At 48.3% G+C, this 14,996-nt stretch overlaps 1 protein-coding gene across 1 annotated transcript in view; it reads right to left on the bottom strand.

The window, feature by feature from the left end:
- The window catches only part of PTK7 (protein tyrosine kinase 7 (inactive)), a 632,664-nt gene that overhangs the window by 285,155 nt on the left and 332,513 nt on the right, over nucleotides 1–14,996 (bottom strand). Inside the window, exons 10-12 of the mRNA XM_085610156.1 lie at nucleotides 14,129–14,248; nucleotides 7,592–7,741; nucleotides 6,964–7,114 (exon numbers count right to left, since the gene is read on the bottom strand). Of these exons, the coding sequence (XP_085466282.1) occupies nucleotides 6,964–7,114; nucleotides 7,592–7,741; nucleotides 14,129–14,248 (421 nt within the window). The remainder of the gene's footprint in view (nucleotides 1–6,963; nucleotides 7,115–7,591; nucleotides 7,742–14,128; nucleotides 14,249–14,996) is intronic.

The following is a 14,996-nucleotide window of genomic DNA, read 5'->3' as shown; positions in this document are numbered from 1 at the left end:
TGTTAGACCCTCTTCTACTCTGAGTGTGAGGCATATGACGATGGTAGTGTCCCCTGTCACCCCTGTGTTTGATCTTTTCTTTCTAATATCAGTGTCTGAACCTCTTCCAGTTATCACCATAGCACTTGCGTGTTGTCAGTTCCTAGTTTCCCTGAGTATTTCTATGCATCTCTGTGGTAGTCCAGGGTGTCGAAACCCTGTGCAATTAGGTGGTACGCAGCTAGGCGGAGGCGGGCTGGTTACCGACAGCAGACTTGTTCCCCCCCTACAGGCCGAGTAGATTGTGGTGAAGAAGAATCTTTTTCACTCCTCCCTGTGCCTTCCCCACCAAGTCTGAGCACCATGTCTGTGGTGCCCATTACGGGACAATTTGCATCACGGATGCGTGTCTGACTGCACCTGTTTATCACCCGAGCCACCAGTAACATTGGTGAAAATATCCCTGACTAGACTAAAGACCGGACATTCCCCGGGACTGTTGGTGTGGGGACCTCGATGCAAAGTTTAGGCATTTAGTGTTTTGCGTGTTGTGTGAACGGCTCTTTGTCTGGTGAGCCCCATTCTACGAAAGACTGTCTCAGCTATTTCCTGGTTAAGTTCCCATTCGAGGAAGAATCATTCTAGTCTGGTTAGTCCAACTCCACATGTTGTATTATGCCCGGCAGGTGCATTTCCAGCAGTGTCACTTTCCTCTGGATAACCCTTCTGCGGATGTCCTGTGCCACTCTGAATAGTTGAAAGATTTTGGTCTTCCGTTTTTGTTCAGGTAAAAGATGGTTGCTGTGCACTCAGTACTCAGCCTTACTTGAAGGCATCTTGAAATGTGGGAAACAATGCGGCACATTCAGCCTTGGACCAACACTTCTGCGTCTTTATTTCAAGCCTCCTGTTCTACCTTGAAAGCATTAAAGGACCGGAAAGACTGAAATGAACTTTCATATGCGCTGTAATTAGTGCACTCTGATTTAGCTTCAATAGGACTTGGTGAGGTGTGGCAAGCTGGCTCTTTATATTGTACACCAAAGTCCGGTGTGGTGCGCACAGAGCACAGTGGATCCCCAGAGGTAGAGCAGGGGCTGGAGTCGATCAGATCGCACTCTTGTGGTTGAGGCTTACCAGAGCACAGTGGATCCCCAGAGGTAGAGCAGGGGCTGGAGTCGATCAGATCGCACTCTTGTGGTTGAGGCTTACCAGAGCACAGTGGATCCCCAGAGGTAGAGCAGGGGCTGGAGTCGATCAGATCGCACTCTTGTGGTTGAGGCTTACCAGAGGGCTGTGTTATCCCCAGAGGAAGAGCAGGGGCTGGAGTAGAGATATTGCACTCTCATGTGGCTGAGGCTCATCAGAGGACCGTGCTATCCCCAGAGGTAGAGCAGGGGCTGGAGTGGAGAATATCGCACTTTCTTGTGGTTGAGGCTCATCAGAGGGCAGTGTTATCCCCAGAGGTAGAGCAGGGGCTGGAGTGGAGAATATCGCACTTTCTTGTGGTTGAGGCTCATCAGAGGACCGTGCTATCCCCAGAGGTAGAGCAGGGGCTGGAGTCGATCATATCGCAATCTTTTGTGTTTGAGGCTTATCAGAGGGCAGGGGATCCCCAGAGGTAGAGCAGGGGCTGGAGTCCATCATATCGCACTCTCTTGTGGCTGAGGCTCATCAGAGGGCAGTGTTATCCCCAGAGGTAGAGCAGGGGCTGGAGTCGATCAGATCGCACTCTTGTGGTTGAGGCTTACCAGAGGGCTGTGTTATCCCCAGAGGAAGAGCAGGGGCTGGAGTAGAGATATTGCACTCTCATGTGGCTGAGGCTCATCAGAGGACCGTGCTATCCCCAGAGGTAGAGCAGGGGCTGGAGTGGAGAATATCGCACTTTCTTGTGGTTGAGGCTCATCAGAGGGCAGTGTTATCCCCAGAGGTAGAGCAGGGGCTGGAGTGGAGAATATCGCACTTTCTTGTGGTTGAGGCTCATCAGAGGACCGTGCTATCCCCAGAGGTAGAGCAGGGGCTGGAGTCGATCATATCGCAATCTTTTGTGTTTGAGGCTTATCAGAGGGCAGGGGATCCCCAGAGGTAGAGCAGGGGCTGGAGTCCATCATATCGCACTCTCTTGTGGCTGAGGCTCATCAGAGGGCAGTGTTATCCCCAGAGGTAGAGCAGGGGCTGGAGTCGATCATATCGCACTTTCTTGTGGTTGAGGCTCATCAGAGGGCAGTGTTATCCCCATTGGTAGAGCAGGGGCTGAAGTACATAATATTGCACTTTCTTGTGGTTGAGGCTTATCAGAGGGCCGTGTTATCCCCAGAGGTAGAGCAGGGGCTGGAGTAGAGAATATCGCACTTTCTTGTGGTTGAGGCTTATCAGAGGGTGGTGTTATCCCCAGAGGAAAAGCAGGGGCTGGAGTCGATCATATCGCAATCTTTTGTGTTTGAGGCTTATCAGAGGGCAGGGGATCCCCAGAGGTAGAGCAGGGGCTGGAGTCAATCATATCGCACTCTCTTGTGGCTGAGGCTCATCAGAGGGCAGGGGATCCCCAGAGGTAGAGCAGGGGCTGGAGTCGATCATATCGCACTCTTGTGGCTGAGGCTCATCAGAGGGCAGGGGATCCCCAGAGGTAGAGCAGGGGCTGAAGTAGAGAATATTGCACTCTCTTGTGGTTGAGGCTTATCAGAGGGTCGTGTTAAGCATTTGTTGTAGACACCCTGGCAAGAAATGATGTCACTCACTCAAAGACTGAATCCAGACCAATTGTTTGTAGAAATAGTTATTATTCTGTGATTTTATTCCTAAAACCAAGGCTCACTTAGTAGCAGGTAATGACTCTCTCCACACAGGGTTAATTCAGCACAACAGTGGACACTGCATCTTCAGGAACATACAGATTACCTTTTCAATTGAGAAAACGATTTGTAAACTGTTCAAAAATGCTTGCAATTTCTTTTCAATTACTTTTGGATTACTTTTAGAACACTGTTTTAGTTTGGTTTGAAACCCACTCCTAATACAGTTTAAGCAACACTGGGCATTTGCAGGCAGGTCAACTCTTGTGAAGGCGACAGGTTACTTCTTGTGCACTGCAAGTCAGGTCAACACTTATTTTTAGAGAAAACCCACCTTTCAGTTCTATTGAGAAAACAAAAGTTAAGTTTGCAGGTGAGTAAAACGGTTTTAGGAGAACCAGAGGGTAGAACCAAGGTTCAGGTTTGCACTCAAGGGGTACCACCAGCGGCACGTGGGCTTCCGGGTGCAGAGTGCAGGGTGCCAATGTTAGCCAAAGGGGCTAAGTGGGCACTATGGTTGGGGGCTGCTCTCGGGCAGGCCACTCGGTCTCAGGAGCCAAACTCCTATGGTTAAGATTAGGGCAAAGTGGTTCCAGGTTGGCACCAAGTCCACACCACCAGCAGTGCAGGGGCTGCAGGGAGCAGGGTGCTCAGGTGGTGTCAGGGCCCCAATGCTTTTCAATGGAGGATGTCAGAGGCAGAAAAGGACTGCAGGCTGGAGCCAGAAGACTAGACAAAGGGAACCAACAACTGGAGGAGGAAGATGAAGACTTGGTAGACACCAGGGCACTGTTGGTCGGGCACCTCAGCAGCCGCCAGTGCGGGGGTGTCCTTTCTAGCAGGGCTCTTCTCACTGCTTCCGTTCGTGGTTGGGGGCCCTTCAGGATGAGGAGAATGTCGGTGGAGGCCGTCCAACGCTAGCACACAGGTCAGCATCGCCAGGGGGACCTCCCTGGGGTGTTGGGCCACTAGGGCCGTGGGTGTTCGGGTGCAGAGTGGTGAGGAATTGTGCATCCGGCTTGATCTAGAGTCCTGGCTTGGGTTGGAGTTGGACAGATCCGGAGTCCACAGGAGTTAAGAGTTCTTTCTGAAGGCAGGGCATGTTACTGTTGTTCTTGGAGGCTGCTTACTGGAGGACATGCCGGGTTCAGCTCGCAGCTATTCAGAGCAGGAGACAGACTGGTAGGGCTGGGGCCAAAGCAGTCTTCGTCCTCTTCTGCAGCATGGCTTTTCGGTCCTTGTCAAGTCGAATCTGAAGAACCAAGGATAAGGGGTGCCCATAAATACTAGATTTAGGGGTGTTCCAGGGGTCTGCAGGTTGGGAAAATGGGTTCCTTCCCTGGGGTGTCTACACCTCCTAGTATGCCACCCTCCAGTGGGAGGGGAGCATAAGCCTGATTGGAGGGGTACCCTTAGCTACAAGATGGCGGGGACTGAGATGTGGGCTTCACCTCACCTCCCTCACCCCTCTGTGTGCACACCTCACTTCCTGCCTACATTTTACCGCTCATTCTCGTCCCCAAAATGGGGGTCAGAACCGGTGGGAGCCAGTTGCTGATAAAAAAAGGCTGGGGTAGGTAACAAATGTAGCAGGCCTTGGAAGACCCTGCTCATCCTGGGGGAGGAGGCATGACACCTCTGCCCAGGATGTGTTTTGTTCCCGGACTCAGAGAGCAGCGGGCTCTCTACCCAGGGGTCCAGAAACTGGTCTGGTGGTGACAGATGGCTGGGAGCCAGTCAGGAACCACACCAGAGTTAGTCGTGTTTTAGGGGGCATCTATGAGTGCGTTTTTAATTCAATCCAACACTGGCACCAGTGTGGGTTTAATGTGCTGGGAAGTTTGATACCAAACTCCCCAGACTTCAGTAAAGCCATCATGGAGCTTGGAGTTCATGTTGAAAAACTCCTAGCCCATGTACTCAAAAATGGCTCCACTGCACTCAATGTCTGAATGGCACAGGCCCTTTATGGGCATAAAGCTCATGCAGCTATGCCCTCACCTGTGGTATGGTGCACCCTGCCTTCTACAAGGGTGACTTTTCCATGCCACAGGCAGTGTTGGTGGGCATGGCACACTGGGCTGTATGCCATGTCGACTCTTCGGTTTGGTCTGCACCAAAACACCCAGTCTCGATGGCTGGGTGGGAGTGTTAAGGTGAGGGCTCTCTGAGGGTAGCATAATACATGCTGCATCCCTCAGAGGCCCTCTCTGGTCACAAAGCCCTTGGTACCAGGGGTACCTTTCATAAGGGACTTACATGTGGCCTGAGGTGTGCCAATTGTGGGTAACAAAGGTACAGTTTTAGGAAAGAACACAGGTGCTGGGGCTTGGATCCCAGCGCACACTCAGTCAAGTTGGCATCAGGTATCTGGCAAAAAATTATTAGGACGCACCCATGCGGAAGGGGCACTTTCCAGCATGAGGTAAGAGTTGTCATCGGAAAGGCAAATCTATCACTGACCTGTATGTCTGATCAAAGGGAAGAATCTTACAGGTAGCCAGTTCTTTATTTATGGACAGACCCATCAACGGGGTTTTCAGTTGTTTCCAAAAGGTTTTTATTAATGTGCAATTGTAGTCAAGAGGACGTTTCTTCTCAAAAAAGGCAAACCAGTTACTCTGTAGATCTATGAGGGCACTGTAAATTCCTAACTGAAACAGCACTAATCTGTCAACACAGGGGCAGCACTTCTGGCATTTGTTTTTTTGCCCCGACGGGCCCATGCTCTTCATCAAATCAGACAAGGGAAGAAGAGACAGACATTTCCATTGGGTCGAAGTAATCCCATCAGATTGAGCACGTAGATGACACCCTTGGCCACTCTTCAGCCTGGGGTGCTTTACTGCCCGTCTGGCGATTCTGTCGCACGAGTGCAATCTCGCACGAGGCGCAATCAGCGGATTGATCTAAGCTGGCCATATTCAAGGGGGGGCTCCACAGGACAGAAGGTGCCCATCTGGATCAGAGATCCAAAGAAGCAGGTGTTCGATTAGCTGTCCCCAGGACTTTGGACACTGGGAGACGCGTAGTAGAAAGTAGAGGCCCCTGCTCCACATCAGAAACAGGAGCAGGTGCCCACTCTCTCTCTAAATGCTGAGCACGTCCAGCTGTTCCCCATGTGGTAAAGTGCTGGTATCCGAGGAAGGTTCTGCCGCTGTTCAGACTCGAACAGCACTAGGGCTGGGGCCTGAATAGGAATGTTGTCTTTTTATGCTGGCACCTGCTACGTCATTCGGATAGAAATGTGGGGAATTTGGCGCTGGGAACCTCACCCCCAAGGATGAGCCACACCTGTTCGGAGGCAGGAACACCCTCGGAGATACTAACTGGATTTGTAAAAGGCTGCTTGGTATTACAAGGCACCAAATCACATCTCTGTGCTTTCCCAGTAAAAAAAAAACAAAAAAACAACCTGAACGGTCGCCAGGGTGAGCAGGGATGGACGAGGGAACTATCTGATTGCCTGCAATAGGCGCAGCCAACTCTGATCTACCTCGGTCCTCAATCTCTTATCCTGCTGTAAAAGTCCCCAACCCAATGTGGAGTCCAGTGTTTCCTTTGGGTTCAAACTTCTTGAGCATCAACAGCTTTCTCGGGGACCTTGAGGCACTGATCGCAGATCCTTGCAAACAGCATGTCTGGCAGAGGCAGGCAGATTCAATGAAAACAAATACATTTAATGAACTCCATACAAAATAAAAACAGGCACTGTCCAGTAAGGAAGACGATGGGGAAAACCCCCAAACTGCAAAAGCACCAAGGAAATCTCTGCCCTGGGTCAAACTGGATGGCCATAAAAAATAAAAACTTAGGTGCTCATATACAAGGGACACACACACATGGATGATTTCAAATTCTTAAAAGGTGTCAGTTTTCTTTGTTAGAAGCTTTTCTGGCCCTGCTGCCAGCACACGCGATTTACCACCAGTTGTTAAAGGAGAGAGATCGAGACAGAGTGTATAACGTCAAACAGACTCAAGTCTGATGGTTTACCGGTTGAGGTTCATATGACAAGCTCGTACAGCCAGAAGCCCAGTGTTTCAAACAGCACTGCAAGCAACTAAATACAGAAACAGTGATTTGTGCGAGAAGAGGTGGTGGCTTTTTACTCAAAGAATTCCTAGTCGTATCCGCTATGACCAACATTGAGGATGCAGGTGATCTACGCTGGGGGCAGGTGGTTGCTTACCTGGGACTAAATTTAGCAGAATCGAGCAGCCTATCTTTCCCCTTCCACTGAATCTGGGGGGTGGGGTCTCCGGCAGCCTGGCAGTGTAACACGGCCATGTGTCCTTGATACACAGTCGTATTTTCTGGTTCCAACTTAAAGGTGATGTAAACTACAATAAACAAATGAACATATCACAAGAAGTAAAGTTACAGGGTAGAGGAGTGTCGGGACAGATACTAACAAAAGGAGGAAAACAAAAACAAAAACACACACAAGGTAAATGTATTTAAAAATCTATAAGCAGTACCACATTGCATCCAGGGCTTTCATCAGGCACATATTGTATCACTCACTCAAGTCATGCGACTCCAGCCCAGGCTAGAAAAAGCCTTGAACAAAACCACAGCACAGTGGTCACTGGAGAGAACATACCAACCACAGCCCAGTTCTTACAACGTCCCACAGGTTCAACCCGCTGTAAGTACCTGGAATTGTCACAAAACACCACAAGCACCCACACCTTGCGCTTGACTTTGCTTCCGGGTGCAAAGACAACAGCCCTTAAGAGATGGGTAACTGCATTTCATACAGTCCGCTTTTCCTTCAGTGCAAGACTAGTGCAGACGGAACATCCCTCGAAACATACCTGCGACGGTTAGATGGACAGTGGAGCGGATCTCCCCTTGCTGGTTGTTGGAAGCAATACAGGTGTAGTTTCCCGCGTCGCTCTTAGTCACCTTGTAAAATTGTAACAATCCTGCATTGAGGCTGACGTGATCAGGCATGCTGCTGCCATCTGCAAATGTTGACAAGACAGATAGGAAAGGGACTTAGAATGGAGTATTTAATACAAAGATCCAGATACATAGATATGTGGCGTAGGACAGACCGATAGATGGATCACTTTAGTGGGAAGAGTAGGTATTATGAAAGGTGTGAGCTCCTTCAACCCCCCAGCACATGTATTCCTGCCATTTCAAACAAAATGACGCTGAATTACAAAAAATGTGAGGTTAGAGCCTGGACCGCGCATGCGCTGCTCTGCGCGGCGTGCTGTATTCGCGTATGGACTTGAAACTACGGCAAGTCTTTCAATTGGCTCCTGTTACTATTTCTAAATGGTTGCTACTGATTCATGAATTGGGTTGGTAGTCCCTCCTTAGTACCGCTTTGTCGGCATTTGTAACCTCCCATGAGGACTGGACTTTTTGCTCGTTTTGTTACACAGTGTTTTATCTACAGACTGTGAGCACTATTTTCTTTAATGATTTCCCCTTCTGCAGGCATAAAGTGCTTTCCTGCAAGTGTCCCCACTTTGCCTCCAGGCGCCTCACAACGGTTTCAGCATGGCACATGCTTTTACGTTTTTATTACCGATAGGCCCAACTTGCACCTTTTCATCTATGTTAGTTTTTAATTTGGCTGCGCAGCACGCTTTTACTATAGCGGCTGTGTGCCTGTATTTTCTTCGGAACTTGTCCCTTTTTCTATGCATTGTTTATTTTGCACGCGCGGCACACTTACTATTTGTGGCGGGCACCTTTAGAATATTCTGAAATTGCGCCTTTTTATATGTATTGTTTCTTTATTTTGCAAGCGCGAAGCGCTTTTACTAAAGCAGCCGCGCACCTTTTTTTCCCCCCTAGAGATAACAACCCCTTCCCCCTTCCCTCTACAGTGGCCTTCGGAACTGCAAGAAGGAATCTCAGTGGAAACCAGCAGCTGTCCGATTTCACTTCTATGGGTAAGTACAACTGCTTCTTCTACAAAGGGGTGTGCTGCTGTTTTCTCTTGTATTTGCCCAACTATAAAGGAGGGACCGAAGTCTGCTGTCCATTTTTGCGTTTCCGCCTCGCGCCCTCTCACTGTGTAACACTTAAACTCCAAGCAGGCAACTGCCACATGCACTCAAACACATGCATGTTTCTTTGCACCATATGCTGGCAGCCGAGCCCAACTTCTCTCCAATCAAAGTCCGATAAGGAGAGCTAATTGCAACTATCTATTTGCAAGGAAGCACAAATCCAGTGGGAATAGAGCATACACATATTTGGCAAATCTGTCCACTGCATGGCAGATGCTCAATGCATGTTTAAAAGAGTGTATTCAAGTTATTTATACTACTTGAAGGGCCCCTTGCGAAATTTGTAGATTGTATATATGATCAGCAAAGCTAAATAATAGTTGGCTTGCACAATGCTGATCATAGTCCATATGACAGCACCTACAGACATGGCCCTTAGCCCACGCCAGATACATGTAGACTGCTCTTCCAAGAACAAAGTTGTCTTTTGCTCAACCACCATCAATTACATATCTAAGTGAGTTAGCCAAAACAACCTAGCCACATACATCCACTCCAAACAGAAAACGCATGGGTAAAATATGTTGTCATTTACGACGTCAATAGCTCGAACTCACACAAATGTGAGACCTATTGCATTGCAAATGCTTGTTTAAATATAATGACAGGTGGGCAGAAATAGGAAAAATTGGTTAAAGGTAGGTGTACAACACATGTACAAATATTCAACTGCAGACCTGAAGCAGCATGGAGGTGTACAGGCCATCGCAAAGCTTGAAAGACAGCTAGGGAATGAAGGAAAGGTGGAGTGCACAGCAGAGTGCACAGCACAGTGCACAGCAGAGTGCGCAGCAGAGTGCACAGCAGAGTGCAGGTGAAGAGAATCACAGACCTTGAGTGGGGTGGCATGTAGAAGTGGAGTGCTCTCTTAGTGAGCCCTGCACAGAAAAGCGAACTGCAGAATAGGAGAAGGAACATGTTCCTTACCTTTAACTGTCAGTCTCCATCTTCTTATGCTTTGCACACTCCTGCCATCTTGTTTTGGAAGCGAACGTTTGAGTAGAGAATTTGTTTCGAGGTGATTCGTGATACCGCTGCAGAAACCCACAATGCACCAGGAGCCTGTTTCAGTTTGCAGCATGCGCTGCTGCGGATCACATGCTTTGCATAGACAGAAGAGCAATGCATTCTCCCTGAAGCGCCAACGTATGCTTTTGGTTGGGCATGGGTTTGGTTGAAGTGTGGGTGGTTGATCATTCGGCAGATTTGCATGTATCTGCAAGTGGCCAGAGTGGCTCCCTTTTTCAGAGTGAATGTGCCCTAGGTACAGATCGAAGTGTGCATTTGGCTTTGGCACAGCAAACTTGAATACATTTCACAATCCATCTGATGAGACCAATGTGGAAACTGATTCCTCAAAGAGGGGCAGACCAAAATCTAGAAAGAGCTGCTTGGTCTTCCTAAATGATGCTGTACATGCAATGCAGTATAAAAGGGCTCTCTAACCTCTAATATGTTTGAGGCCTTTCGGCAACCAATTCAGATTGGTGGGGGAAACCTAGCAAGTTAGCAGTTTGACATGGAACGGTGAGACAACCTTAAGGAGAACACAAGGCAGTGCTCTAAAGACAGCCCAATCTTTGTGCACGTCAATCTTTCGCCCGTTAAACTTGGACTCCACTAACTATACAAACTGAAATTATACCGTGAGGAAGGCCACCTTCCAAGAAAGAAACGGCTTCAAGCAAGAGTCTAACAATCGCAAAACTTCTGCAACAAAATCTCCATGGAACGAACCAAAAAATGTGAAAGATAGAAAATGGTTTCAACAAGTACACAGACAACCGCCCCCTCCCCCCCCCTCCAGAAGAACCACCAATGGGGGTGAAAGTAATCTGTGACCACTACATGCTTTCAATGCCCTCTCAAAAAACAATTTCTCAACATTATCATCGCAAGCAAACAATCAGCATCACCTTCGGGGCCCACGTCTCCAGAAATCTTTGCAAATGTTCAGCAGTGCAGTGAGAGCCCCCTCCGCAGGTGCTCCAAAGTCCAGATCTTGCTCGGTGACGTTGGGCTACCTGGGATACACGCCTTGCGCTTCCCACATGGTGCTCATGACACGGCTCCGGTCACGACTGTATAAGAGGAAATCGCTGGATCGCTTCTGCACATGAGCAACAACCAGACTGGTGCGCAGCCATTCTCTCACAACTCACTGAGGGAAGCCTCTTGGTAGGGCTCCCTCCCTGGACCTCACTCCCTCCAACGCTCTCCTCTTCCTCACAGGGTACACTGGTCTTGGCACGGAGGCAGGCACTGGTGCCCAGGGCAGGCGCTCTTGGATTCCCTGGGTGATAACCCCTCACACCCTGCAAGGAGACTAGCAGGCCTTCGCCTCCGATCCGGGTCACAGCCAGAAGTGTTGCAGAGCTCACCCTTCTCACACAGCCGTCCGGCAGCTTGGCAGATGAAAGGCGAGGGGAGTCAACCTCCTCCTCTTATAGTCCTTTTCAAAACACCAACTTTGCTTTAGGGTCCGATACTGATGTTTTATGTTGGGGTTCTGCTTTGTTTCAAGTGTACATTGTACCTTTTCTTCTTTCCTCCTGAAAAGCGGTCTATCACAGCAGGGATGACTGGGAAGCTGATAGACCCACAACACAGTTCATGGGAGTGACCAGAGTTCTCAGCTGGATGTCCACCACAGTGGTATGTGCATCAAAAGGTTAATCCCAGCCCCACCCTCTTTATGATTCCCTAATCAGCCCTATCTCCTTCCTGAGATGTGTCCATGCCCCTTCATTGTGATCTCTGAATCGCAGAGCACCCTTGTGAAGTGGAAAGGGGGGGGGCTCTCGTCCTCCTTTCCTCCAGTGCGTCCCACCCAGCTCACAGACATGCAGCAATCCACACTTCTGTGGGGCGTGGGGAAGGATGGTGGTTCCTCTATTCCGCCTGTTTTCATCAGGCAGACCTGAGATTCCCAGAATAGAACCCAGGGTCCTCCATACGAACCACACTTGAACTCAGTGTACATCCACAGCACACACTCTCCAGTACTGTTGCCTCCGCCACTACGGACACACATACCTTCAGCACCAACATTCTGTGTGTGCACCGTTCAGTACTGTAGCTTTTATGGATTGTAACAGGGCATGCTATTTGCCACCCACACACTCACCATATGCACACTGCGCAACACTTCACCTTCTTGTGTTGTACTTCACGCAAACACACAGCACATGCTTCCATTGCGCACACAGTAAGCAGCACACTATCTCATGTAATGTGCTTCCCGCAGGCATACATACACTCAGCACATGCACTAATTCCACATGCCCTACACAGTACTGCTCTACATTTGTACTGTAACTTCTCAGGCACACAGACAACCAACCCAGAGTCACTACTTCCACATGCGCAGCACTCTACCACATACCTGATGCAGGCCAAGGATGAGTTAAGGGCACAGCAGCAGTACTTGTAAAAGGTGGGTAAGCCTCCCGGCCACACTCTAGCGACCGGGCGAAAAGGACCTGTTCACTTCCGCTCAGCACTACACGTATGCTGTTATCACCCCATTCCTTCTGCTTAACTTCTGGTGAAGGCGATAACCTTCCACCACTATGAGGATAGGGGCCCTGGGACAAGACCACAGTCAGGCTGTGAGACAGGCCTGTCTTGACGCACACTCGCGATTCGTGTTTAACTAGGACACAAAAATAAGCATCAGGGATTTAGACAACAGTACAGTTGGACACTCAGGGCAGGGGTACATGTCTTATCATAAAGAGGACTTTTCTGTCCAACAGTCCGCATTGAGGACGCTTTTAGCCTTTGAATCCAACCCTTTCGTTCATGGAGTATGGTCCTTCGAATGCACTGAAGGGCTATGCCTTTTCAGCATTCAAGTACATTTTTCAGCATCTTTGTTCTAACTTCTAAATCTGATTTCGTCATGTCGTCAACATCCGATTCACATAACGCCCACTGAATATAATCGGTTTCCACGACTACGCTGAAATGTTCGTCATCTAACAACCTCAATTCCTTATCGAAGCACTGCCTGGCTTGTGTCATGGCATACTGTCTCTTAAGTCTTTACAGTTCTTGGCAGAATGTGACAAGAGCTCACCAATCATTAAATGGTAGATACATTAGAAGGCTCAGATTTGACGCGCGTGTCCTTTTTTTGCCAACTTGTGGCAGTTGGGGCAAAATCTAAAATGCATTCCATCCTACCCACAAGTTCCAAAAGAGATTGAGATTTACATGAGAAATACATTTTCCAACCCGCCTACGGTCCAAACACCACAGAAAGAAAAAGTCTCCTTCAAGTGTACGGCCTCGGTCCCAGCATCTTGTGTTCTCACACTCAACTTTCATCTTTCTATTTGGTGCCTAAGTGCACTGCCCTGAATCCGCCATCCTGATCCATCATCTTCTGTTCAGCACCAGATACATCTCAAATCTTGGTTCTGCTGCTCATGCCCCAAAGATGTAGGGGACCAAACGTCCACATTTTGCTTTCAAGTACAAGTGGCAGGAAAAACGCTATGAAGATGGCGGCTACGTACTGGGACATTATGTGCTTATGGTCAACGGCACTGAGATTCCTGCTAAACACAAAGGAAATGTTTTAGGTACGTTTGAATAACTTTCCAAGCCCAATCGCTAGATGACAGAATAATGCACATGAGTCTAGAAGAGATGTATGCTGCAAACAAGCAACGAAGCCAAACAAACCAGCAAAACACAAGAAACAAAACCAGCCACAAATAATAGAGCAGCGATTCCCTTATAACCAGGGATCCACGATGATGTGCAGAAAAGAAGAATTAAGGGGAAATCGGGGCACACCTCACAAAAGTGTTTCTGAAGGGCGTGGAGGGGGCTGGCCAAATGAAAAATTAAAAGGTAAGTGTCTCAGGAATGAGTCTTGACATTGAGAATACTAAAGTATACTGAATAGTGGAAGAAGGGAGGCATCCAGAAGTAAACATAGGAGGCACTAAAATTCATTTCAGCATACAAAGTAATTAAATGTGAGAAGCCGATGGTGTGTGCACAAAATTTAGTGGTCGTAGTGGTCCCAAATTACCAAAATGACTTCCAACCCCTCTTTGTCAAGAGACTAACCTGGCTAAAAAGGAATTCTGAAAATTCTTACAAGGTGTTACAACTGCTGAAAGCCATATTAACCAGACATAAATAATTTTAAAAAAATGAAATTTACTCCATCTTCCAGCAGCCACCATCATCCCACACTTAAGCAAGATACTGAAGCGGGCAAGAAGCAAACTTTGAGGATAAGTCACCAACATGGGATTCTACTCCTACACGAAAATACCACTTTATCAAACACATACTCACCTGCCTTTATCCACTGAATTGTAGGCTTTTCTTTGCCTGTGGCCGAGCACACCACAGTCACCTCTTTATCCAACTCCATGCACTGCTGGGGCTGAGGTGGCGGCGTGAACTTCAGTTTCTCTGAAAGGAACAAGACTCTGGTTAGTCTAAGCCCCACAAGGCAACCTTACATGACATCGCAGAAAGACATTTTTAAATGTAAACCTCTACACACGTGGATATTCGAGGAGGGCTTGGCTAGCTGTGGGGTGGTCATTCATCTACTCGCTGGGGCCCTGATCTTGCAAGGGAACATGTGCCAAGGACAGGTAGTGTTTCATTTCACTCAGTCGTAGGGGGCCCTTATGCCCTCTTCCAACTCTGCCTTCCACATTTAGAGGAGGAGTCCAGTCAGAGATTTCAGCGGGTGAATTATGAATGCGAGAAGTTTTGCAGAAAAGTTACGTTTATTGATAGGCGAATGAAGCAGTTAAGTATATGGAAAACACTTTGGGACGGAGATAATAGGTCCTTAAATATGGCTAGTTCTGCAGTCAATATGAAGAGGTGATGTACAGACTTCAACTGTTGCAAATTGACCCTTTTTGGGTGCTCTATCCCCTGTTTTTCTTTTTTTTCGGACTCATCTGAAGAAATCTTGCATTCTTATACTGGGATAGTGCCATCTAGTGCCCAGTGGTATGTGCTATGACCCCTAAACATGTCAAATATTGCTTAAAACCAGACTGGCACATTTAACTTTCCTATTAGGCCACAGTACCTGGTGCAGAAATACACCCACGCCAAAAGTTCAATGCCATTTGTGGACGGCAGCACCCACTGTGCCACCCTCTATAGTTGTAGAGGAAGATTGGCTTTGGGCCCTGCA

This window comes from Triturus cristatus, chromosome 6 (assembly GCF_964204655.1).
Source record: "Triturus cristatus chromosome 6, aTriCri1.1, whole genome shotgun sequence".
Lineage (NCBI taxonomy): Eukaryota > Metazoa > Chordata > Amphibia > Caudata > Salamandridae > Triturus > Triturus cristatus.
Note: the sequence above shows the minus strand (reverse complement) of the source record. Positions and strands in the feature narration are given on the sequence as shown.